Genomic DNA, 24230 nt, shown 5'->3' with positions numbered 1-24230 from the left:
AAACATTTTGCTGTTAAGTTTCATATCTGAAGTAGCTGAGGTACTCTACAGCCTCTTTAAGAAAGCCAACATAACTCCAAAATGCAAAAATCAGGTCTCAAAGAGACATTGAAACTAGATTTACAAATTAGTTCAGTACTTCACATTTTCAAAGCAGCTGTAATTATGCACTTGGCTACCACAGGCTTTAGTAGAACATCAGTGCCCAAGACTACTAAAAAGGCTTTTGGTTCAGGAGATACCATACAAATGCACATGCTTCCTAGGAAGTCTGTGAATGCTCATGCACATTTAAATCTCCCCTTCCCTTGTCTTCTGAGAAACTAAGGACACCAAGCATCACACCCAGTCAGCATCACCTGCATGCAACATGTCTATATTTCACATCTTCATGCTTCACAGCCAGATTGCTATATATGTTCCTTTACAGAGACTCTCTCAAATCACATTATGAGACAATAACACCAGCTTTGCTACTGGTTTGTCCTGACGGCACCTGCAGTCATTTCCATCTGTTATAGAAAAAACAAAAAGAAAAAAGAAGAAAGAACCAGAGCAAGCTGTAAAGTAATAAACAATTTATTTTTAATTTACATCAATCTTTATGAAAATAACATCACTTATGTTCTGTGATTCAGAGTTCTTGTACCGCATATTGCTGATTTCTAACATGGCACTTAAGGGAACATTCACTTACACAGCTACAGAATTCCACGACATTGATTAATTTTCCATTCCTCAGTTAAGCATGACTGAACATACAAACTGTCAAAGTTAAGACCATTCATTCATTCCTGATATCTTAAGGAACTAAAAAAAAAAAAATAAAAATCTTTCCCTTTCTGTTGAAATATCTTACCATGCTTACAAAGACTGAGGGCAAAGGGAGAATCTCTCACAGAAGACACCTAAGGGCAACAAAACAATCTTTGACATATTGATTACATAGCTGGTGAAAAAAATAAGCAACCACCAAACAATCTGATAACACTGTATGATAATACTGCCTGTACGCATGGACAGGTAAAGCTGAAATACTGTGCAGTTTCAATAGCTAGAGGTGTAGTGCACCCATTTTTTGCCTATTTAACAGAAGATAACAGAGCATTTTAAACAAATAACCAGAAGTTTGACTGGAAAGCCATGCATACATGTATGAAGATGCAAAAGGAACTCTGCACATATGTGCATGACCTTGAAGTTAAAGAAGAGTCTTAGCAGTCTTTATTTGCATTAACAAGTCAGTTCCCTACTAAGTGGCTGATACAAATGTTAAATCCTCATGCACTCTTTCAGAAGTTTACCTCTAAATACAAACACTTGGTATCTATGCAGTTCAGCTTTCGCAGGCCACTGAGTCACACTATAGTTTTGCTTGGTTTCATTAGGTTTAAATGCTGCCTGTGTATCTTGCATGTCCCCAGCTGGTTACTACTCCTCAAAGTTACCAGAGAAAGCACTGCTAGAAAACTAATAGTCCCCCAAAGACATTTGCAACAGCTAGGCAAGCTTCCCCTGACATGGCTTCCTGCTATATGCATCTCATTTTTGTTCTATGTATACTTCTAGTTGTCAGAGGTTAGTTACCTCTGCAATTCTTTGACCTTTCAATTAAGGCATCAGTAACAATGCTTAACAAAATGAAATCAACAGCTCGCTGGGAATTTGAATGTAACAGCATCAACTCATTTCATATTTGCAAGCTAATGAAATACCCAGAGGAAACACAATTTCCATAAGCTTTCAAACATTCATGTATTAAATTCACACAGTGGCATAAGAAACAGAAGTACTTAGTTTTACAGTACAACTGGGTAACAACTTACAGAATGAAACACAGCACCACACACACACAGATTTAACAATCAGAAATGGTCCTGTAACATTGCGGGTCATGTTTTGTCAGCTAGACAACTTACCAAACAATTGCCCTAAAGTTAGTTTCATCTTCACAACCTAAGGACTTCAATGAGATCAGTCTGAAAACGTCTCCTCACGTCACAGGACTAGTTCACAGTGAAGACTCAAAACCCAGGAATAATCAATTTGTAGGAAGAGGGTCGATACAGACTTCTACTTTCTTCACCTTAACATTTCAACTGTTGCCACTGCCAGGAAGACCTTCAGTTTAGTAAGATTTCATTTAACACTTGAAAACAAGATTAAAACAAAACTGAACCAAAAAGCCGGACATTACAAATTGATTTAGAGACCAGCTCTTTCATAACCAAGACAGCATAACTAAAAAAGTAGAAAACCTGGTCCCATTCTTATATTCAAACACTGATTGTAAGTAAAAAAATACAGTACATGCAATAACATGAAAAACCTGCCTAATAAACTCAGGTACACAACCAAGAGTAACTGGGAAATAAAAACCCCCAAACTACTGCTTACAACAGACAAGGTAGGGGACACTTTAGAAGACAAATAACATGCAAATCGAGAGGATCATCCAATGTGTCCCTCATTGGCAAGGATTTGCTTGCTAATTTAGTTATGTCATACAAGAAGTGTACATTTTATATCCAAAGTAGTCCTGTAAGTTGCAATGTTCACCACTGATGAAGTATTTCCCTTCCAGATAAATTGACTGAGAATATGCTGATTTAGAGAAGGCTACAAATACATTCTCAAGAGAAAAAGTGCTGTGAAACAGAAGTGGGATTTCTTCCCACACACACTCAGGTTTTCTAAAACAATTACATGGGTATTCTGGATAAAGAGGTCCTAATTGTTCTCAGTAAACCAAAAGAAAACACTCAAAGCAGAAGCTTGAGGCTCTTGACCATTCCCAACCACCAGTTTTGCTTTTTGCCAATTCACCACTTCCCCAGAGCTGTGATTTGCTGCCTGGTATCTGAATGCTACTTTTATCCCGACATATTCAGATACAACATTTAAGTCAATCCAGCATTCTGAAGATCCAAAGGCTCAAGACAGAGCATTGCAAAAGTCCAGAGAAGAGTCAGCAAGAAAGAAACCTTCCTCATCAGAACTGTTCAGCAGTACTGCTCATCATCAAATGATAAAGAATGACCTACAATCACAGTTCCACAGCAAGAAACACTACAGCTAAACACCCCAAGTGTTTCCTTCCAGCTGTCTTGTAGGATGTGGATGCAACACTCACAGCAAAGCTGAGCACAGAGAGAATATTGCATTTTTCTGCTGGAAAAGGATTGTGAACTTCTGTGTGTGCGCTGTGACCTTTAGGCTCCTCTGATTGATAAACATTTGTTTTAGGAATCCTATTGCTGCCATTATTGTACAATAGTTATACATTCACACAAAAAGAATGCTATGTTTCTTCTTAAAGAGTGAGAGTTCATCTTATTTTAAGCCCTAAACAGGAAGAAGCATTAAAATACATTAACAAAAAAAAAAAAAAACCAACCCCAAAACAAACCAAATTACACCACAAACACAAACCTCTACTAAAACCTGGTGCTCCTGTGACAAGTTCCATTCTTCCATAATAGCTGAGTTTTGGTTGTGGCTTTTTTGAGACGAAGAAAATAGGAATAAAATGGACTAAACAGAATTTGATCTATAAACACCTTTGCATTAAGGAGAATCTTTATCAACACAGCTGCCCAGGAAAACATAACTGATGTTTGGTATCACTGTTTCAGTATAACTGAACATCCAGTGATGAATAGGTACTTACTTTACCTTAACTTTAAGTACATACGTTCAAGTGTTCTGTTTGATGATCCATTTCATGTCTCTTCAAAAAAAGACAAAGGAATGTAAAAGCTCTTTCTGCACTTCATTCCATACCTTCATCCTTTGTGACCTCAGGAATGGCTAGTTTATTCAAGGACATGATGAAAGCCATTTATTGAACCAACACGAAACCAAAAAATATGATGTCTTCCCACACTGAACCTGTGCTACACAAAACCCCCCAGAATGGCAATGAATGTAGTAAACAGAGTGTGGACATTTCACATACAGGCACTAACAGTGCGCTGTGAGAAATCAAGTGGCAATTCATCTGACTGACTGAGACAGATATTAAGTGCTCTACATACAATTCCATGAACATAAATGTAAACAGAAGTGTTTGGCCTCCATACAAAGCAGTATTTCTGAAAGTGCTGGGGTTTGGAAATCTGTCCTGCATATTTCCAAGGAATTAGTTTACATTCTGTTTGACAGGATTAATAAAGTGTTTTGGAGGTTAACTCACTTTGGTCACGATCCCAAAGAAAAGTTTATGTTGAGTGGTTTCAACTATCCTCCTCATCATCACTAATAAGGTCCCTTTTCTCGACACATGTCTCTCGTTCACGCAGGAAATCCTCACGAATGGCTTCTAGTTCAGTTAGTTCAAGACGCACTTTCTCCAGGTGATAGGTCCTCCGGTTCCTGATCTGACGTAATGGAAAAGGATTCAGGTCTCCAAAAGCAATACCAGTCAGTTTCCTGTAAAGTTACACATGAGAAGACAAACAATCAAACTTGGGGGTTTTTAAAGTCAGTTTTGAACTTCATCCATCTAAGTATTTAGCACACGGCTGGTATCGCTGGTCTCCTTCATGTACCTGAATAGGTCTCAGTTGTTACCAGTATTGCAAGGAAGCTCTATAAAGCACTCAGTTTTAAAGTTATTTCAGGTAATAAAGTGTTATCAAATGCTTGACAGTTGGCAAACCACCTGCAATGGTTTCATTGGCCAAGTTCTTGTTGCTATTGTAAACTTTGCTATTGTAAAACTTGGACAAAAATGGAACACACCACCCTCATAATAAAGGGTTTTTTCCCCAGTGTCTAATCTCAATCTCCCCTCTGTCAGTTTAAAGCCATTCCCCCTTGTCCTGTCACTACCTGCCCTTGTGAAAAGTCCCTCTTGTATTGCAGGTATCTTTGATGCACTGAGTTCGGCCAAAGATACCCAATTCGTTCATTTTTTAACACCAAAATGAAATCTCTTCCAGCAATTTAGAAGTCTTTAAAATAGGTTATTTCAGCACAAAGAGTTGAGAGGAGAGCCAAAACATCATTTCTCTTTCCTAATTGGAAAAGGAAGGGAAAGCCAAATCTGTAGCTCTGATTAAATACCAAAATTTTGTTCAAATTAGGCAAGAACAGAAAGATTTAGTTTTTTTTCTCCCCTTTTCTTTTGCACCTTTTAGTTATTGGCAATTCTGCTGTGGTACTACTGGTACTACATATTACACATTGGATTATAAGCTCTAAAATAACCCATTTATCAATTATAAAATATCTACAACTTTGTTTTATTTATTTTTTTCTGTTAAAAATATGCGCTCTCTCTTACCAGCACCAAGTACATACTTCCCTGTCACTTCCAGATTTGGAATGAGTCAGCATTTATTTTGGTCACAGACAGCTGAGCACAACTGCCCAGCATTTCTCAGATAAAGGGGGGAATGCTAAAATACAAAGCACCATGCAACTCCTGCTGCTCAGGAGTGTCTGGAGAGGTTTCAGCAGGGTAAACATAACTGTTATCAAGACTTTGATTATTTAAATCAGTTGCATCAGTTCCAGACAGCCTTTTCAAGCCCATAGTAAGATCATTCAGCTTTAACTTCACCCCAGTCAAAACTGAAACACAGGAAGTAAAAATAATAAATAGCTCTTACAGTAGGAGCCAAAGTATAAACCTCAGTTTAACTGAACTGAGTATAAGCTCAGTTTAGAATATATGATTTTGTATTAAATTGAACATCAGTGAGTTTTAATATCTGTGGAAAACATTTTCAAACATGAAACCAAGCCCAGTATGACACCTCCACCTCTTTTTAAGATTAATCTACTGCTCTACAGTAGAACAGTAGAACTAGGAACCTAAAAAATCAGACTCTAATTTACAAACTGTAATTCCTATGCAAGGACTAAAGAAGAGGATCTAATTTGCATTTATTCTCTGCTTCAAAGTATATCTTAAAATCAGCTGGAGTTACGTGCCATTAGCCTATGCATTAACGATGCATAAGAGATCTAAGCCTAGTGGGTCATGTTTTTAATAAATGAACCAGGACGTGGATTTATGTATTGTAAAGCATTTTACTATGTAAGTAGTATCTGCAACTACTATGTAAGTAGTATCTGCAACTACTATGTAAGTAGTATCTGCAACTACTATGTAAGTAGTATCTGCAACTACTATGTAAGTAGTATCTGCAACTACTATGTAAGTAGTATCTGCAACTACTATGTAAGTAGTATCTGCAACTACTATGTAAGTAGTATCTGCAACTACTATGTAAGTAGTATCTGCAACTACTATGTAAGTTGTATCTGCAACTACTATGTAAGTTGTATCTGCAACTTCACCTACGGTTGAAATTCTGATCTATTGCTACCATGATACAACTGCTAAACCAGACCAACCTGGCAAGGTAATCTCTATCACAGGTAAAAATTTACCATTATGCATTCATTACTTGTGCTTTTGTCTCCACTAGATGCAGCTACTCAGGAGAAATCTCCGTAGTTAGTTTTATCTCTAGCTGCTTTATGTATAAATTAAGATGGAGATAAAACCAAATAAATAAAGCAAAACCCCACAACAGATTTCTTCCACACCCCACTACAAGTCTTTCAGTTATGCACAAGTTTGAGTTACCCACCTAGAATCAAGTATAGTGCGTGTGAAGTATCGGAGGTACTTGAAGATGGACATTGAATCTTGCAGTTTTAAGATCTCCTCTTCTTTGTATTTAAAAAGTGCCAGGGCAAATCGGAATATTACCTGATAAAAACACACACGATGTTTGATTCTTCACAAGAACAGAATGCACTGAATCGCATTATCATCTATTATACACTTGAAGGAAAAGTGTTACTCTTCCTAAGTGTTACTCTTCCTACAGGGCGAATTTGAGCTATAATCACACCTCCCTCAAGCTCCCTTCCTGCCCTGCCCCCATTACCAAAAGCTGCCAAAACCTTCGAGTTGTGGCTGTAACTAAGACTGTTTTCTGCAGGTCTATCCATAACGCAGCACTGGGCTTATAACATACACATTCTCACAAAGTTCTGAGTTCCTAATTCAGGTGTAGACCGAAGACTGCTGGGCCTGCTGAACATGTTCATTAAGTTACTTCAGAGCTAAAATTAAGTTCTGCTTTTTAAACAGGTTGTTTTCCAATGCCTTGAATTTTCCCATCACATTGGGTCTGATGCTGAAGTACTTTCTGACACCAGTTTGTCAATCACCTTTAGCACAAGCTGGAAGTAGCATTACTTCCCTTCATTCTGAAACCTTCTCAGTCTGTACCTGGCTTCCTTCACAAAATACCAGGATGCTTAAAAACTACTCGAATGAAAACACAACCAAAACACTGCTGCATGTTAGAATGCTCAGATGAGGCCAACAGGAAATCTAGTTAACACACAGTCATTGTCTACTTATAACTCTCCTGTTCTCTCCAATTGCCTACAATTCATGTTATTATTGTGTTTGGATCCTGCACTGATGTTATTTCACTGCAATTCAACAAGTATGAAACACATGAAAGTTCTTTCACCCCCACCCCTTAATTTATGACATAAGGAGCCAGACAGTCAGTCTGTGCCAGTTGTACTTTCAGTGTCTGCAGAAAGAACACAAACAGTTGCTGCAGAGACAAGCTAAACACTAACACTTGGTTACAACTAATTTTTACATCCTTTCAATACTTCCACCTTGTGCTTCCTTCACTTCAGCTTGCTTCTTCATAGAAGGAGCTCTCATTTTGATATCATCACTTAGAACTGACGGATAGCTTCATGTAGGACACTGCCTATCGCTTTGTTTTTCAAAGATTAAGAAAAAAAAGGTGGGTGGTGAAAGGAAAATACTCAGCACTTACAAATTCTTCCATGTAGCTCAAGATGTTAACTCGCAGAACACAGGTAAAATGGAAAACTGTTATTTATGCACATATCCTCCTTTTTCTTTTACCAGTGATTATAACTGACAGGATTCGAGTGATAAAACCTTCCTCCACCCTGCCTTCAGTAACCCCACAGCATTTTGTTAACAAGTACCAACTGAAATAACTTAGCTCATTCAGTTCACCTTTGGTCCCTCATAGAGGAAGGAGTCCCAGATTTTAAACAGGATGTCGCTAACCACGCTGTCCACAAATACGACCAGGAACCAATTGAAAGTGATAAGAGTATAGTCAACTTTGTATTGCTCAAAATGAGCATGGAGTCGTGGAAGCTTCTCGCTCATTAAATCCTTGAATACTCGCTGGTCAACCTAAAGAGATGACAAACAGGGTATCATTGCTCCCGATTTTCCAACATACGTTATTCTAAGTAGGGCTGTTGCCAACCTGTAAGTGCAAGCTTTTCAAGAGCTAACCAAGAAACCCACGACTGTCCAGTTACACTTCTAGGCTAGATTTACCCAAAACATATGTGGCCACCCTAATGCACACCACCCTTGCTGACACAACTTTTTACTTGACAATCAAGCCCCAGTCTCACAGGCTCCTCACATGCAGATGTGTTCCTATAACTGATCACTAGTGCTGCACTGCTGCAGAAAGACTTAGAGGAGGCAGCAGGTACCAGAACATCATCTGGAAGCAGAGGAGAGCTACAACATATAGTGCTCACAGTACTGCAGAAATGCATTCTCACTCCCCCTCTGACAGAGCCCAAAACCAGCCTTCCTTCCCCTGCCCTCCCAACTGAGGAAAGACATGATAAAGCAGCTCGGTATTGCAGAGCTAATAATCTGAAAAAGGGTTAAGGGCTGAAGCTCCAAGCAGGTCACTGAACAGTTATTTCAGTGTTGTACTCAGAGCTCTTGTCCAGACAAAGGCCCTGGTGCCTGAAAGTCACCTCTGTCACCTCAGCACCAAAAGGCCTATCAGACAGTTTGAGAGGAAAGGTTTTGACTGGATGCAGTTTACAGGACCAGGCTTTATTGTGGTAGAGCACATACCTGAGATCCTAGCAGTGTCTTCGTATAATAATCACGAGGCATGAAAACTTCCACTATTGTTACTAGACACCAAAAAGCATCTTCCTGTTCCAAGTACAGAAGTGCAATTGCTACCAACCTGAAAATAGAGTTTATGTGAGAAAAAGATTATTACAATACCACAGACTATATTAAGAACAGTAAAAACAAAGCCTTTATTTCCATTCAGCAGAAATAAATGTAGTAACAGGAGCACTGAAAAGCAAAACTGTTAAAGAGGTTCAAGCTGAGGCAATGAGATGCCTCCTCAGCCACACCAAGCATTCTTATTCAGTTAAATGAGAAAACAGTAAGGCAAATGCACAGTGATTTGCTTGATGCCATTCTCCCAGGATCTATGGCAAAATAATGAGAAGCTTCCAAGTCCCAGAGTTCCGTGTGTCTTTACTGAAGGGGAGAAGCACAAGATGGTTCTTGCACCTCACACAAACTTGTTGTAAGTTTAAAAAAATCCTTTTGAGCAAGTGTACTTTATACCCATTGAGACAAATGCAAAGAACACTTCTGTCTTATCTACCATTGTCTTTCAAGGAGAATAAAAAAACCTCTGAAATTTATCAGAGACTAAACTTGTTCCAGCAACTTCTTAAAGTAGGAAGAAAGAGAAAGATTAAACAGCAGCAGCATTCCTGGTTTTCCTGTTTCCAGTGAGGATTATGAAGGGAAAAAAAACCCAACAGAGAGTAACTTCATGTTGCTGATAGTTGTTAGAATATGAAAGGTTACCTCCAAGATCTTTCTCCAAGTAAACTTATTTTATGCCTATATGCAAGAGGAACTCTAACAACATGAATTGCTTCTGATGCTACACAGCTTAATATGGTGATAACACTTTGAAAGCTTCAGAGAACTAAAGCACGGAATAAATATCTGATTTGCTGATTTAGAAGTATACCCAAGTGCAGAATTATTTACAGGAAACCCAAAAATGTTGCAGGATAAAACAGTGCTGCACAGAAAGCTTAAATTTAGCAAAAGCATTTCTAACACTTTCTGGACAGCAGAGGTGTTTTGCTCCAAGACTGCAGCAGCTCTGTTCTTCACATGTCTTGTGACACAGCAGCAAGACTAAAAATATGACTTAACCACAGAGCATAACCACTAGTGGTGAATACTTAGAAAAAGAATACTTTCCATTACTACATTATTCACTACTTCTACTACTACATAAATTAGTGCACCAATTGACACCCACAGTATTATAGGGGAGGGTGCTTCAAACAACACCTTTCTTTACTACAGATCTCAGAATTGCAAAACTATTTCAGCAAATGCCAACTGTAATGACTTCAAATCTGTCTTTTCACTGCAGCATTAGAATTATCCTGACGTTGATGACTGCAATTCTGACAGAAGGCACTGAGGGAAATGCTGGCATTTGTGGCCTTACAGGATGAAAAAAGAAAACCAACCCAGAAACTTTCAAGCATTTATTTCTGCTTGCTTAAAAAAATAACTAAATAAATAAATCCTAACAAATTCTTGCATGCAAAAAGATCCCCCAGAACATAAAACTACATTCAAGTAGCCTGTTTGTCAATGTGCGTGAATTCCAGCACCAGTTCTTTTGTCAAGCTGACTTTGTAAGTTCAATGACCCTGGTAATTCTTTTTTTATTGTCTTGAAGAAATATGATAGATGTTTATTAAAACATAAACCCTGAACATACAAACCATAAGGCAAATGCCTGCCCAAAAGCACACTGCTATACACGTGATTTGAAAGGCTCAGTAAGCGTTCCACTGCGTAGCTGCAAAATCTTACCTGTTGAGTCCTTGGCAATATCCTATATCAGGATTTCTCCATGAAAATGCCAGCAGCACATTCCGCAGCTTCTGGATCCCTTCTGATGTTGGGGAGGAATAATGTTTGTTGTTTGGCAGAGTTCTCAAGAGATCCAACTCAATCTGTTTAGATGCAGGGTTTTGTTTTTCCAGAGCGTTCTGTAGCAAGGTTTGGAAGTAGCCAGGAACGGTGCTGTCCTTGAATTTCTTAACATGGAGATTGACACACCACTTCCACATCTTGGAACGATGCTCATGTGGAATTCCAGATCGAATAAGGTTCTTCAGTTCTACACAGCGCATCATCTCTCTATTCATCGTGCTGGCAAGATAGTTTTCCCATTTTACTCCTGTGGAGATCTCTCGGTTTTCACTGAGAGAAAGTGATCTTAGGTCCAAAGCTCGTGATTTTGCTACTAGCTTCTCCTCATCATCATCCTCTGGGACTGTCTGAAAACCATATATATCATATTCACTGAAATGGAGCGGAAAAAAGAAAAAAGGCTTTAAAAAACGTGTTCAGTAGCCCTGAAACTCTCAAATTCCCATCCTAAAGTTACTGCAAATATCCCTCAAGGTGCTTCCCAGTTTTCAAGTTTTAACCATTATTATTTAAACATTTCAAAAGTACATGCTTTATTTAAGAATTATTTTTATACGTTCATATACAAAAGATTTCATGCCCATATTCCAATATTTATTACTACACAGATGAAGCAATTTATTTAAGAACATGGTCAAGTTCCAATCAACCCATCTCTTCCGCAGCTCACCTTCAGTAGCTATATGGCAACATGTAAGATTTCTACTGTGTAGTAAATAAAATACATGTATGTATACCGCCAAAAGGATCTCATGGTGAAACTGCTATGCATGAAGGGAAATACACTGAAACCCCCAAATCCTGCAAATATATCCCAACTGTCTGATTTCCAGGGTTAGAACTGGGCCCACTGACCAAGCTACACAGACATTTATCACAATAGGGCCAAATTACCTGACCAGGTGTGGTTTGAAAAATGCTTGTTCTGGTTGTTCACTAGTTTCTGCTTTCAAAGCATCTTCCAGTAGCTGTGTGATGACCTCACGAGCAGGACTCTGCTCCTCAGAACAAACGGGGTTTTTCATTTCTTGAAGCAAGATCAAGTATTTACTTTCTATCTGACAGAGTTTGGCTTCCAAGCTCGTGTACTGCAGAAAACAACACGTACTGTTAAAAATCTTCAGAAATGTACTTTGTACCACACTTCTAAAATCTGGTTCAATATTATTTTATTAGCTTATGTTGCTTAGAAACCTGTAAGTCAAAAGCAGTCAGATTTACTTTCCCATTTTTGTGGCATATGCATTTTATTACACTACTGTAAAATTCTGTACATAAAGTACCTGGAAAAGACACCTCAGATACTTGTGGCTTTTTACATCAAGTCTTCTAAGACATGTCCTGGTTTCACTGGGAGAGATTAATTTTCTTCCTAGTAGCTGGTACAATGCTGTGTTTTGGCTTTAACCTGGGAATAATGCTGATAAGACACCAATGGTTTACTGAGTTGTTGCTCAGTAGCGCTTACCCTGATCAAGGACTTTTCAGTCTCTCATGCTCTGCCAGTGAGGAGGGGCACAAGAAGCCTGAAGGAAGCCAAACTACCCAAAGGGGTATTCCATACCACAGCATATCATGGCCCAGTATATAAACTGGGGGGGAGTTACCCGGAAGGGCAGACTACTGCTTGGGTCAGGCCGGGTATCTATCAATGGGTGGTGCAGTAGTATTGTGCATCACTTGTCTCTCTTGGGTTTTATTTCTCTTTTTGTTGTCTCCCTTTTCATTACAATTATATAAATACATTATATAAACTGTTCTTATCTCAACCCACAGGTTTTACTGGCTTTTTCCCTGCTTCTCCTCCCAATCCCACCAGGGGGGGTAAGTGAGTGGCTGTGTGGTACTTAGCTGGTGGGTAGCATTAAAACACAAGAATAGTAGACAAGAGGTTTTCTACCACCTGTACTTTTGCTATGTAATAACAGTTTTAGTCTATGCATGTTTGAACAACATGACATTTTAAAATGGCATTTTAAAGACACGAGTTAGACAATAACATGTAGGAATTGTCAACACCCCCGTCTGTGCAAGAAAGACAGCATTTAGACCTGGCTACTGTGTGCATCATTTCAAACACACCTAAAGCAAACCCCAGCAAAACATAGCTACCAGTATCTTGCCACAGCTATGGATGTGTGCATTTTTCCTAGCCCCTGGCAATGGAAATCTTCATTATTTACCTGCAGCTTCTCTACGATCAAATTCATCTACACAGAAACACGCTTCCGCAGTTACATATCATAACCACCCTTCATGCTCTACTCCAACGACATATCAAATCCACACCCATCCTGTCTTCTGCATACTTCAAGAACATAACAGCCTTAATTCCACGGAAACATTGTTTCCACAAATACACACGCCTGTGTTCATAAATCATGGAAAAGTTCCACTCGTTAACACAATTTTAAAGTCAATTACTTCTTTTAAGAATTCATTCAGCAAAACTAGTCTGTACAGACTGTGTTTGGGGGGAACGTGATTTTTTAACCTATCACACTGAATACATCCAAGTCGTTCCATTCCCTTCCACGGTTATACTCCTTGTGTAGACTTACAACTGCACTTTGGAAAACTGCTTTAGACACTGCCAAAATGAGAACACGACGTGTTAGACTGACCTTTGCCTGCCATTCTCTCTCTCTTGCTTCTGCATTTCTTCGTAGAGCAGAAAGTTCCAAAATCTCCTTATTTAAAAATTTATTCTGGTTCTTGTAACCCTGAAGATTGTCCTGTGGGTAAAAAAAAGAAAAGCAAACTGTATTTTTCATTAAAATATCTTACAAACAGCACGTGTCTACCTGAGAAACTTTACCTCAGAATACAGAACAAGGACTTATCATTAAACATATCAAATCAAACAGTATTTTCAGCTCTCACATAAGTCAAACACATGCCAAATACAGCACAGCGCTGTACAGGGTGGTGCTGTGCCTCACCTGCTTCCCTTCCAGCACTACACTCCCAGTAGAAGGCAGCCTCCTTGCCCAACCCACTCAGCTCCTGGCTACAGATTCTGCCTCTGAAACCTGAGGCTGTGGGATGAGGGAATGTTGGTACACTCCCAGCACTGCAATACTCCCACACTCCAGAGCATCTACAAGCTTTGGTCTGCTTGGTGCCAAGACCATGGAGTTCTAGTTTCAATTTTATTTTCTACAACTTCTCAGGCTCACATACAGGAAAGAAAATTATGAATGTTTATACGTATTTTATATGAGTTACTTGTATCCCAAATCCCTTGGAATGCTAATCAATTTGGAATAAGTTTACCAACAGGCAAGAAAGCATGTATAGAGCACAGTGGCTAACTTCAGTAACTCCAGCGTTTTCCTCTTACTCTTACTTTTTCCTGTTCCTTTGATTATTTCTCCCATCACTCCTCCTCCACACCAATGATTAAGTTACTCAAAGTATGGGACATTGTACTATAGATGTACAGACCAGCTCAAAGTATCAAGTCTTGTTCAGACTGCCACATAACAGTTCTAAGTGTAGATTCCAAACAGAGAAAGCCTCAGCTGACGTGTACCTTGGAGAACTGCTGTAGTGATCTCCTTAAACAGTATAACAGACTACGAAGTTTTTACAGGGAGTAGAGATTCCCCTATCCATCAAGACACAGATATTGCTCTTACTTTTAGTCTGTCCAGTTCCTGTAGTTCCTTATTTGTACAGGTGGCCATGGAAGAATTCACTGCTCCACTTTGAGAGGATGTGTTATCCTCACATTCGCTGAGTTGGCGAGAGAGTTTCATGATCACCTCATCTTTAGCTTGGATTGTTTCCATTAGCATACCCAGCTGCTCGTTGAGCTCGCCAACTTTACATTTCAGATTCTTTACTTCCTGCTGGAGACTATCTTTTTCCAGATTTAACTTCTCAAGCTGGTTGTTGAGACCCAAAATCTGGTCATCTTTTTGGTGCAACAGCTCTAATTTGTCTTTGGGAACCCCCTCACAAAGACGGCTTGCAAAGTACTTATCGTACTGGGAAGATCGGACCGTTTGCTGCAGAAGTCGCACGAGTTCCTGAGAATTAAAAAGCAAAGATTCCAATGAAGTCTTGAGTTTCTATATCTTATAACTTAGAAATCTAACATCAGGCAAAGGAAAGCTTTGGAATGGGTTTTGTTTCTGGATCATCAACTTATAAAAGACTTCATGGTCATATTCTAAGGAAAAAAGGAAACACTTACCATAGAATGGTTTGGGTTGGAAGGGACTTTAAAGCTTATCCAGTTCCAGCCCCTTGCCCCAGAAGGGGACACCTTCCACTAGATTAGGTTGCTCCAAACCCCATTCAACCTGCCTCAAAAACTGTCACTTACATGCCATGATTCCTAGCAGGCTAACACCTTACAATGACTGACCATATGGATGGCTTGGATTGGAAGAGGGCTTGAACCTCAAAAATTAACAGGTGAACATTAGAGAATGGAAAAGGGAAGGATAATTAATTGCTGTCTTCCCTAAGAGATGCAGAGAAAGTAACAGAAATCAAAACATGCTGCTTTACTGAAAAAGAAGTCTTTAGAGGGCCCTTTAGAAAGTCCTGCCATAGAATTAGCCAAGCAATTAACTGACTTGCAACAAGGGAGGAAAGGAGTTTCTGTGGTCTTTGCAAAAGGACAGCACCGAAGGCTCTGAGCTAGAACCCTTTTTTCAAAACACATCTATCTAACAGTTTTACTGTTCTCATTTTCGCTTCCCTCACTACAAAAGGACAAACAAGTATCTTTGCTCATGGCATTGCACAGATACCCCTTAAAATGAGTAGAATTTTTTCAGATAAACCCAGAGTATTTAATAAATCTGAATTATGAGGACACATAAGCATGAACACTATATGAGGGCAGTATTACATACGCAGATTTATGGTTATGCCTATCATTTACAGAACCATTTTGGGGGGGTAGGTGTCAGCCCCATTCCCTGACCCTCTCCTCCAGGCTTAAAAGAATCAAAAACCAAGCAACCAAACCAAAAAGGACTTGGAAGAAGTTGTTCCTCAGGCATTACATGTACTACTGGCAAAAGAAGCTGTGATTATCTGCCAGGATCCTGGCAGACGCTGACAAGGCCAGCTTCAGAGCATAAGGAAGATAGGTAAACCAAGTTAATGAACAACATGCAAATCCAAGTTTTATTCAGAGATCTGATCTTCAACAGATGTAAAACTCAGTCCTTCTTTTTCAAGACTTTCTGTAAACAAAGGCTCATTTAGCACTATTATTTAATAACAAACAGCCAGGGCTTAATGCAGTTAGGTGGCCATAAACGGTAAACTCACTATCACCTGCCAGAGTCCTTTGCTTTCCTTCACTTTGCCCAAAGTCATGATTACCTTTTGGCTCAGAAGATCTTTCTTTAGCTTTTCCAACTCTTCTTGCTGGCTTTGATACTTCACCTGGAGCTCAGAAACCAGTTTGTTCCCATTACCAGCATACCACTCCGTTGGAGAAGAGTCACTGCTGTTTCGGTTTTTGCTTGATGCAATCATGTCCCTTAACGGGCGCCTTGTTTTGTGTGGCATGCGGCCAAAATCAAATGGAAAAGCTGAACTAGTCAGTCCTGCATAAAACAATTTCTTCTAGTTCGGTTCACTTCGTAAAAAGGCATTTCAAAGCATTCAGATTTTCTTTTAAAAATATGCTCATTAAAATTAGTCTGTAAGCAGCATTTAAATAGCCCAATACAATAGTGTTAAACATTCCTCATTTTCCAAGTCGCTTTCTTTGGTGGGAAAATACATAGCTCAGTCTTCCCCTCTCCCGCATGAAAGATTTAGCTCATAATTCAATACTTGTGAAATAAGACATGAAGAGAACTTTACAATTCATTACAGAAAATAAAAGGTACCCCTAACTATGGCAAAGGAAACATTGCTTTACAGAATTAATAGCTCAGAAGTGATCAGAGCAAAACCATCAGTGATATCACAGTATACTGCTCTTTCAAGAGGCATTCAGTGCAAGGTTTCACCTCCATTTATATAACCACGGGAATATTCCTAGAGAGAAGGATGTTTTCTAACAGACTGACTCACTCAGATGTCAGCTAAAGTGCTCTTAAGGAGCCGTAAGATGTCTACACAAGGTTATTCCAGACACTCGTCTAACATGAGAACCAGTTACAATGCACAGATGAACCATCACTGCATGTACATCCCTGCTTTCTTCCCCCAGTTCAGAAGCAATCCAATATATCATGTATTTATATACTCCATAGCCCAAAGACAAATGAGCTACACTCAACTAAAGCCCCAACATTTCCCTTCATCCTGCAACCTAGCAACTCAAGAGTAAAAACTAGAGCTGGTAACATGCTCAGGGAACCTGCAGCAATGGATAACAAGGCTTCATACTTGTTCTGTTGTATCTGAATGGCAGGGGACTCCAAACACATCATAAGGAATTCATTTTTTAGAAGAATTTACAGAGCTGTGCATGTGGTTTGTGAAGAAAAGATAATCTTCCACTTATTTCCTGGAGACAGACATAACACAGTACACTATACTAAAGAAGGGAAGGCATATGGTCCCCTTCCTTCCTCTCACTTCTACCTTTGCTTCCTTCTGCCAGGTGCTTCCTCTTTTCTTCCAGGGCCATCGAGTCCTCTAAGTCTTTAGGGGTTGGGTCCAACATTTCCCACTCCTCAGTGGTATAAAATATGCTCCTGCGGTTTTCGTTATTTCCTTTTCTTAAAGAGGACATTGAATTCCTTGAAAAGACAGCAGGGAAAGAGACAAAGATTTCTCCACTTTGTATTCTTTTCATAAAGGGGTTTTCAAGACAACTTCTGCAGTCCATAAACAGTGCAGACTAAAAATAAGCTACACCACAGACATAAGCAGTACCAAATAAAAGCTCACAGAAAATAAAGCATATCCTACTAAATAGCACTTGCTATTAACAGGGCTATGCTTCAAGAACACAATTATTTTGCTTTAGCAGGATATTAATATCTAGGAGACCACACGGTCTTTTGTGTCATCTTCTGGTTTATCTTTTTTTTGGCAGTGGGGAAAACAACAAAGCAAAATTAAGATTTAGAAGCAGCATCTTCTGTATTGATCAGTTACTGTATCTTAGAATTTTAGGCTAACTACAAAGCATTAGACAGACCAGCATGCAGTCAAAACCCATATAATGTTATAGCTTCACAGTCTGGATTAACATCAAACTTTGCAACATCCAAGAGACCTGGTGTAGCTGAATCCCTGATGACAGACTCCTTAGCAGTTTGTCTTTCCTAAGGTGGAACGTTGCCAATTATCTGCAAGAACATTTCAGAGGCAACCTCTAAATTCCAGCCAGATCTTTCTATTGGAGAACAGTAAGTTTTGTGAGCAGGATGAGATGACCCTACCCAATTTTCCCCATGACCATCATGCAATCAGAAATGTTGAAGTCCACACTTAGACCCAGGAGTATTAATGTAGCTCAGTATTTTAAAGTCTTTGCTCAACTAGCGAAAGGGATTCTCAATCCATATGAATCAATTTAAGATTTTAGGTATAAAGTTGGAAAGATATTTAGTATCTCATCATTTTCTACCTAGTCTGTGTAAAATGTATTCTTTCACTCAATCACACAAAAGTGCTTTCACTCAATCAGCCACGTTTTCTCTTCTTAGTCCTTAAATCTGAAACAGAAAGTAACCCGTATTACCCCTTCAGGATTCAATGCAGACTTTCAGCTGCATTAGAGATTTAACATCTAATCTGAATTCCAGGCTAATCATTATGCTGTGCAAAATTCCTATAGCCTGGGGAAGTGATAAATAAGCAAGTACAATTAAAAAATAATCCTAGAAGTTATTAATAAAAACTATTTCAACAGTCAATTTGCAAACTTGACAAAGACTGAATTACAGTACACACTGCATCTTCTTGCAGAAAGAAACACAATTTGTGCTGGGGGTAAGAAGCCTCACTTTACTGTTCAGACCTTCCATTCAAATTAAACAGCTCAATTTGGGTGATGACTGATGTATCTCCTAAGGCACCCAAAGTTACTGTCACCTAGCACCTCTATAGCTGTCCTCTGAATAGTGGCTGATCTAGCATGCAGCTCCACAACTGTTCTTGGTCAGCTTCAGCATTTGAAGCCTGTCTGAACACCCCTTCTGAAAGTCTGAACATCGCAAGGAACAGAAGTCCAATGACTTCCAAGAAAAGCTTCTTCAAAAACTGCTGTTCAGCCCATGAATGATCCTAGCTGGGGCCAAAGTTTGTAGAGATCTGCATAGGTGCACTGAAGTAGCACTGCTTCGCTGCTCCATTGCTTCCTGTTAAGATTAATAGTAGGGAGTTGAATTTAAAACAGCAATATTTATTTCTCTATGCACAGTGTGACAAGAACCATCAGACAAACTACACAAGACCTGATCATATGATGTAATGATTTGGTATTTTTAAATGCTTTGGATTAAGTCTTATTTTGTGCTTATATAAATTGAAGTTACTATAATACAGTATGTTTCCATGGCTATATTTTGCATAAATAAATGATACACGTAGCTCAAAAAACAAAACCACCCACAGAATTGAGAAAAATAATGTTAGTAGATACATTAAATGTTATTTTTCCCGGGAACATCTGAACAGGACAGATGAATCACTGCAGCTGAACATCCCCAGAGAGAGCGGAATGGAGGAGGATGGAATTCAACCTGAAAGAGCTTCAGTGTTAAATTTTCTTACATGTTTATTCCCAGAGATCTGCAAGGACTCCAAGCCACCAGGATCACAGCTATACAGAGAAAGGCCAGCTCCTGAATACCGTGCTACAATACCTGGGCTACCACCACCAGAAGCACTTCCCTCCCACTAAAAGTGCTTCCCAACCCCAATGCCACTGCTGCCTTAACAAACAGCAATCAGGCAACACTGTGCAGCTCCCTCTGACACTGCCCTTCTACCCAAACTGTCCCAAAGCATCTCGTCTGAAAAGAAACAAGTATATTCAAGGAAAAAGTTCTAAAAAGCCAGGAACTCTCATTCCAAGTATACAGAACTCACCTAACATAAACCATTTCATGTTACTGTCCTCCTATTATGACCAAATTTAAGTTCTACCAAAGCAAAGTACCTACACAAACCATGAAACCATACAAGATTACCAGTTTAAACAGGACATGTAGTAACAGGATTGACATATTGCTTAATTCAGCCATATGTCATCTTTTCTAGAACTTAAATGATAGTTTACACAGTACCCAAAGCCAACAACACTGTGTAACCTCTGAGATCTCTGTGCTTAGGCAGAAAGCTTAAAAAGGAATCTGTTTAACTCAGAACAACATTTTACCTGCAGCTCAAGAGGGATGTGGTCTAGTTAGCTAAAGCTACAGCTCTGCTTTGTGACCTGCTCTCTAATAGCATTGTAATATCCTTTGACTAAGAACAAATAATTAGCAGCTCCTTTACACAGTGAAGACTGACACCAGTACTAGCTGAGAATACAACTCCCAGATCCCTGCTTAGGTTCAGAGAGCAAAGCCATCACTAGGAGTGTGTTACACGACTTGAGTCTCCCCTTCAGGTATCAGTAATGCCACACAACAATGTTCAGCTATGCCCTTCAAACAAGTAAGCAGAATAAAGAAACAGTTTACTTGAAGAGATACAGCCCAACATACTGACCTACTCAATCACCTTTAGTTCTTCTAAAAAGCCCTGCCTTCACATACACACAGCTTTCAGTAGGAAACAGTCTCTTGTCAGCAACTACCAATCTCATGGTAACACTTTCTCTCACATTCCCAACTTACTTGATTTCGGTACTCCATTGTTTAAGCGAGAAATTGATGGCACTTGGTTGGACAGGTGCAGGTTGGGAAGCTGCTTGTTCCCCCACCAGGTCTGTAGGAGAAGTCTCCACAGCTAGAATATTTCTAGCTCTCTCTGCTGAAGCATTTTGACTTAGGATACTCAAATCTATGTTAACAACAAAGAAAAATAAAAAACAGAGAAAGAGAAAAAGAAAAACAGGCAAAACTTTCATTAAGTCAAAGAGCAGTGGCTATACGAAGTCATATTCTACTAAGCCTGCTAGTAATGTGCTAGAAACATAGCTAGGGTTTTAGTTTAAATTGCAACATAACTTCATAAAATGCTCTGTTCAAATGAACTTCAGAAACAGCAACGTGTTTTCTTCAGCGAGCTCTCACTGCAGCCACATCCTTTTGAGAACAGGACTCGTGTGATGCTCATGAAGCGTTATTTCATGAGTGATTTATGATCTCAGCCAATGTTGATTCATCTGCCTTAAGCAGCTACAAAGCCGTAAAAATTAGCCATAAAAACAAGCTCAGGTCTATCAAAACTCCTAAGTCAGGAACAGTGCCACAAGAACACCGTGACACAGCTTTCAGGGTGTGCTTCATCCTAAAAGTGGCAATGCTGCTGCAAGTCAATGAGCTCTACAGACTTGAGCCAGCTCTGTGCAAATCCAGCCTGAGCATTCCCAGAGCCAAGAACATTAACATGGGCATTGCAGACACCTCAGAGTCCTGCTGGGTCAGCAAGGATTTACTAGCTCTGATTAAGCTGAATGCAGCTACACTGAAATTCATCCAGCCCAAGTCTCTTGTGTACAGATGAGGCACAGAGCTGTGCAGCTCAGGCCCAGCACTGCACACATGCCAGCAAACTCATGAAGGCTCTGAATGGCTTCCCAGCAACCAGCCAAAAACTGGAGCTAGTCCTGAGCCAGAGCTAGTCAAGTCCAGAGAATCCAAGCTGATCCAACAGTGCTAGCCAAGTGTCCAACACATACTGTACAATCTATAGTATATATGTTACTTCAGTGCTTCCATTATCCTGGATAGCTTGCTTTCTCCCTCAACCCTCATCCAGCAGGCAGAGGGAATAGGAAAACTATGGGGTGTACTATAAACAGCAAAAGCTTTACAGAGAAGCATCAAGTGGTTTATGGCCTTCCACAAACCCTCTGAACAGCTGAGTTAAAAGCAAGCTCAGATGTAATTTCCAGAGTCTTCTCCATGTCATTCACAAAGTGCTAAAATGGATTAAAACGTTTTGAGAACATTTTCTAATGTAACTGCTGACTCAAGTCTGAAGTAACACACTGACAGGCTTCTGACTTCAGTGATTCTTTGCAGGAAGGGAAAAACCCTGGGAAATCACGGTGTCCTGTTTTATCACTGGTGAGCCTTTCAGTCTTTGTTCTGACAATTACTTAGCACAAGCAGCAAGCCCATCTTTAAGCAAGCTGTACCCTTCAGTTACTCAGCAGATAGTTACTTTTATTCAGGCCATATTGAAGATCAGAAGTAGAAAGAACATTCTGTGATAAAGAATAACAAACATAAAAGATCAATGTCTCAAATCCTTGGAAAATGGTGTCTGAAACAGAAGTATATCATGTCACCTTTCAAATACAGGTACATATTACACCACCTTGACTTATTTTATGAACAGTGCTGATAGAAACTTCTGCAGCGCCTTATTGGCCAAACTAAATTCCAGATTCTTTTGGACCTTGGCTGTTTGAGCTCAACATAATTTCGCCAAGTTAGATAAAAATTCTGATCACAGTCACTGTCTGATAAAGGGAAATTAGGTTTGCACTAAAAACAAACATAAACCAAGCAAAACCCACAACCCACACACCCCCAAAAGAAAACCCACACCAGAAAACTCTGCGCACCCAACATTCTGCTTTATTACTTACAGCTTGTTTCATCTTCTACCTGTATGATTTGACAAGACTACAAAATTTCTTTCTAGTACGGCCCAGGTGAATCAATTACTCAAGAGCTAAATTGCTATAAATGCATTTCCTCTAGCAGACAGGCTAAGCATTCTGGCTGAAATCCTCTGACTTCCTGAGGCTGCTCAGTGCCTACATGGGCCAGCTGACCCATTAGAGGTATGGACTATATAACAGATACAGCACAAGAGGAACGTGGTCACTAATGCAGTCACCACAAAAAAAAAGTAATCTTGTTTTTAAACTCCTTTCAAAACAGAACCATTTCATAAACACATCACATACCACTTCTATTAATGCAAGTTGACATGCAAGGAACAGCATAATTAAGAACTGAGATTATAAAACTGCAACAGCATTCAATCAATGCCAAGGGGAAAAAAAAATCCCATATTCTATAAAGAATAAATTTTTACATATTGTATAAAGAATAAATCCCATCTTCTATAAAGACTAAATTTATGTGACTTTCATGGCAGTGAGGCAGCTCCACGACAAATGCTACAGAATCTTTTTTGTAACAGTGGCTTTTCCAAATCCCACTTTAAGAAATGTTTTAAAGTATTTTTTACTACCTTGAATACTCTAAAACTTGCCAAGCCTGTCCATACAGCAGGGATGGGTGACATGGCAAAACAGGCAAGGCTACAATGAGCAATTTGGTTTCTGTACCGAAGACAGACTACTTCCCTATTTAAAGCACTAGTGATAGCATCTGTACTCAAGCACTAGCAAAACAAACCAATTTCTATGCTCCAGTATAGAGCACATATGAAATGCAATTCACAAGAGACATACCTTAGTCATCAACAAGGATTCAGAGCCCTAAGAGTTCCCCAACTCTACAGGAAACTTCTGGAGTACAGTGAGAGCAGGTTAACATCACATTGTGCCTAAGCTCCAGAAGTAGCACAAACAACAAAAAAAGTAGAGATCTGGGGCCAAGTTACATGTTTTAGATGGTCTCACCCAACACTGCTGCCAAAAGAGGGCAGTTCTGCCTAATCCTTTATTCTGCCTTGCTGTATTTAACCCCTATGTCTTGTTTCCTCCCTTCTATCATCTCTGGAAGTCACCTGATTCCACAGTAAATATATTCCACTCTTTAATTTAGCACAAAACAGAAAAGAAAAATAAAATCTTCCTTTTTGGCTAACTTTGAACCCAACCAACTCAGCACAGGGTCAGACAAACCACCAAACACAAAAAGGGAGACTACATAGCAGAGAATGAGAAGCAACGGTTTGAAAAAGCAAAAGCTTGTTACCCTTCCCAACACTGCAAGCTGTTAGATTTCTGCACACAAATACATATGTTCTTCCAACACATGGTTTGACAAGCTGATAACCAGACTGTCTGCTGCCAGAAAGATGGTCTCAAGCCATCTCACTTGGCATTCCCAACAATTCTCTTGGGCTGTTCCTGGTGCTCATCTGTCCCTACAATAAACCACTTGAGGAAGCAGCACTGGCCAAGAACTAAGCTGGAAAAAAAGATGTTTCCTGCTAGCTGTGCTCCCTGTACTAGCATACGGAAGGGTGAGACTAGCACCAGTGTTAGATCAAGGGAGAGCCAGGCATTTCTGTAAGCAGTGACTAGCTGTTAGATTGGTGTAGCTGAAACATCAAGCTGAGCCCCTATAAA

The 24230-nt window shown here is 39.5% G+C and overlaps 1 protein-coding gene across 3 annotated transcripts in view; it reads right to left on the bottom strand.

The window, feature by feature from the left end:
* Positions 1 to 290: 290 nt before the first annotated feature.
* Positions 291 to 24230, bottom strand: part of TBC1D2B (TBC1 domain family member 2B) — a gene marked incomplete at its 5' end in the record, with an annotated part of 31799 nt that continues 7859 nt past the window's right edge. Inside the window, 12 exons of one of the 3 annotated variants that reach the window (XM_080626683.1) lie at positions 291 to 2149; positions 4196 to 4431; positions 6606 to 6727; positions 8039 to 8224; positions 8918 to 9035; positions 10721 to 11215; positions 11738 to 11931; positions 13468 to 13578; positions 14485 to 14877; positions 16193 to 16419; positions 17411 to 17568; positions 20623 to 20788. In XM_080626683.1, coding sequence (XP_080482809.1) covers positions 4236 to 4431; positions 6606 to 6727; positions 8039 to 8224; positions 8918 to 9035; positions 10721 to 11215; positions 11738 to 11931; positions 13468 to 13578; positions 14485 to 14877; positions 16193 to 16419; positions 17411 to 17568; positions 20623 to 20788 — 2366 coding nt within the window. In that variant the 3' untranslated portion in view covers positions 291 to 2149; positions 4196 to 4235. Of the gene's footprint in view, positions 4432 to 6605; positions 6728 to 8038; positions 8225 to 8917; positions 9036 to 10720; positions 11216 to 11737; positions 11932 to 13467; positions 13579 to 14484; positions 14878 to 16192; positions 16420 to 17410; positions 17569 to 20622; positions 20789 to 24230 lie in introns of all 3 variants that reach the window. The other 2 variants (XM_080626682.1, XM_080626681.1) reach the window with 2 other exon arrangements.

Source organism: Psittacula echo, assembly GCF_963264785.1.
Source record: "Psittacula echo genome assembly, chromosome: 10".
Taxonomy (NCBI): domain Eukaryota; kingdom Metazoa; phylum Chordata; class Aves; order Psittaciformes; family Psittacidae; genus Psittacula; species Psittacula echo.
The sequence above is the reverse complement of the archived record's forward strand: the minus strand, read 5'-3'. Positions and strand labels throughout refer to the sequence as shown.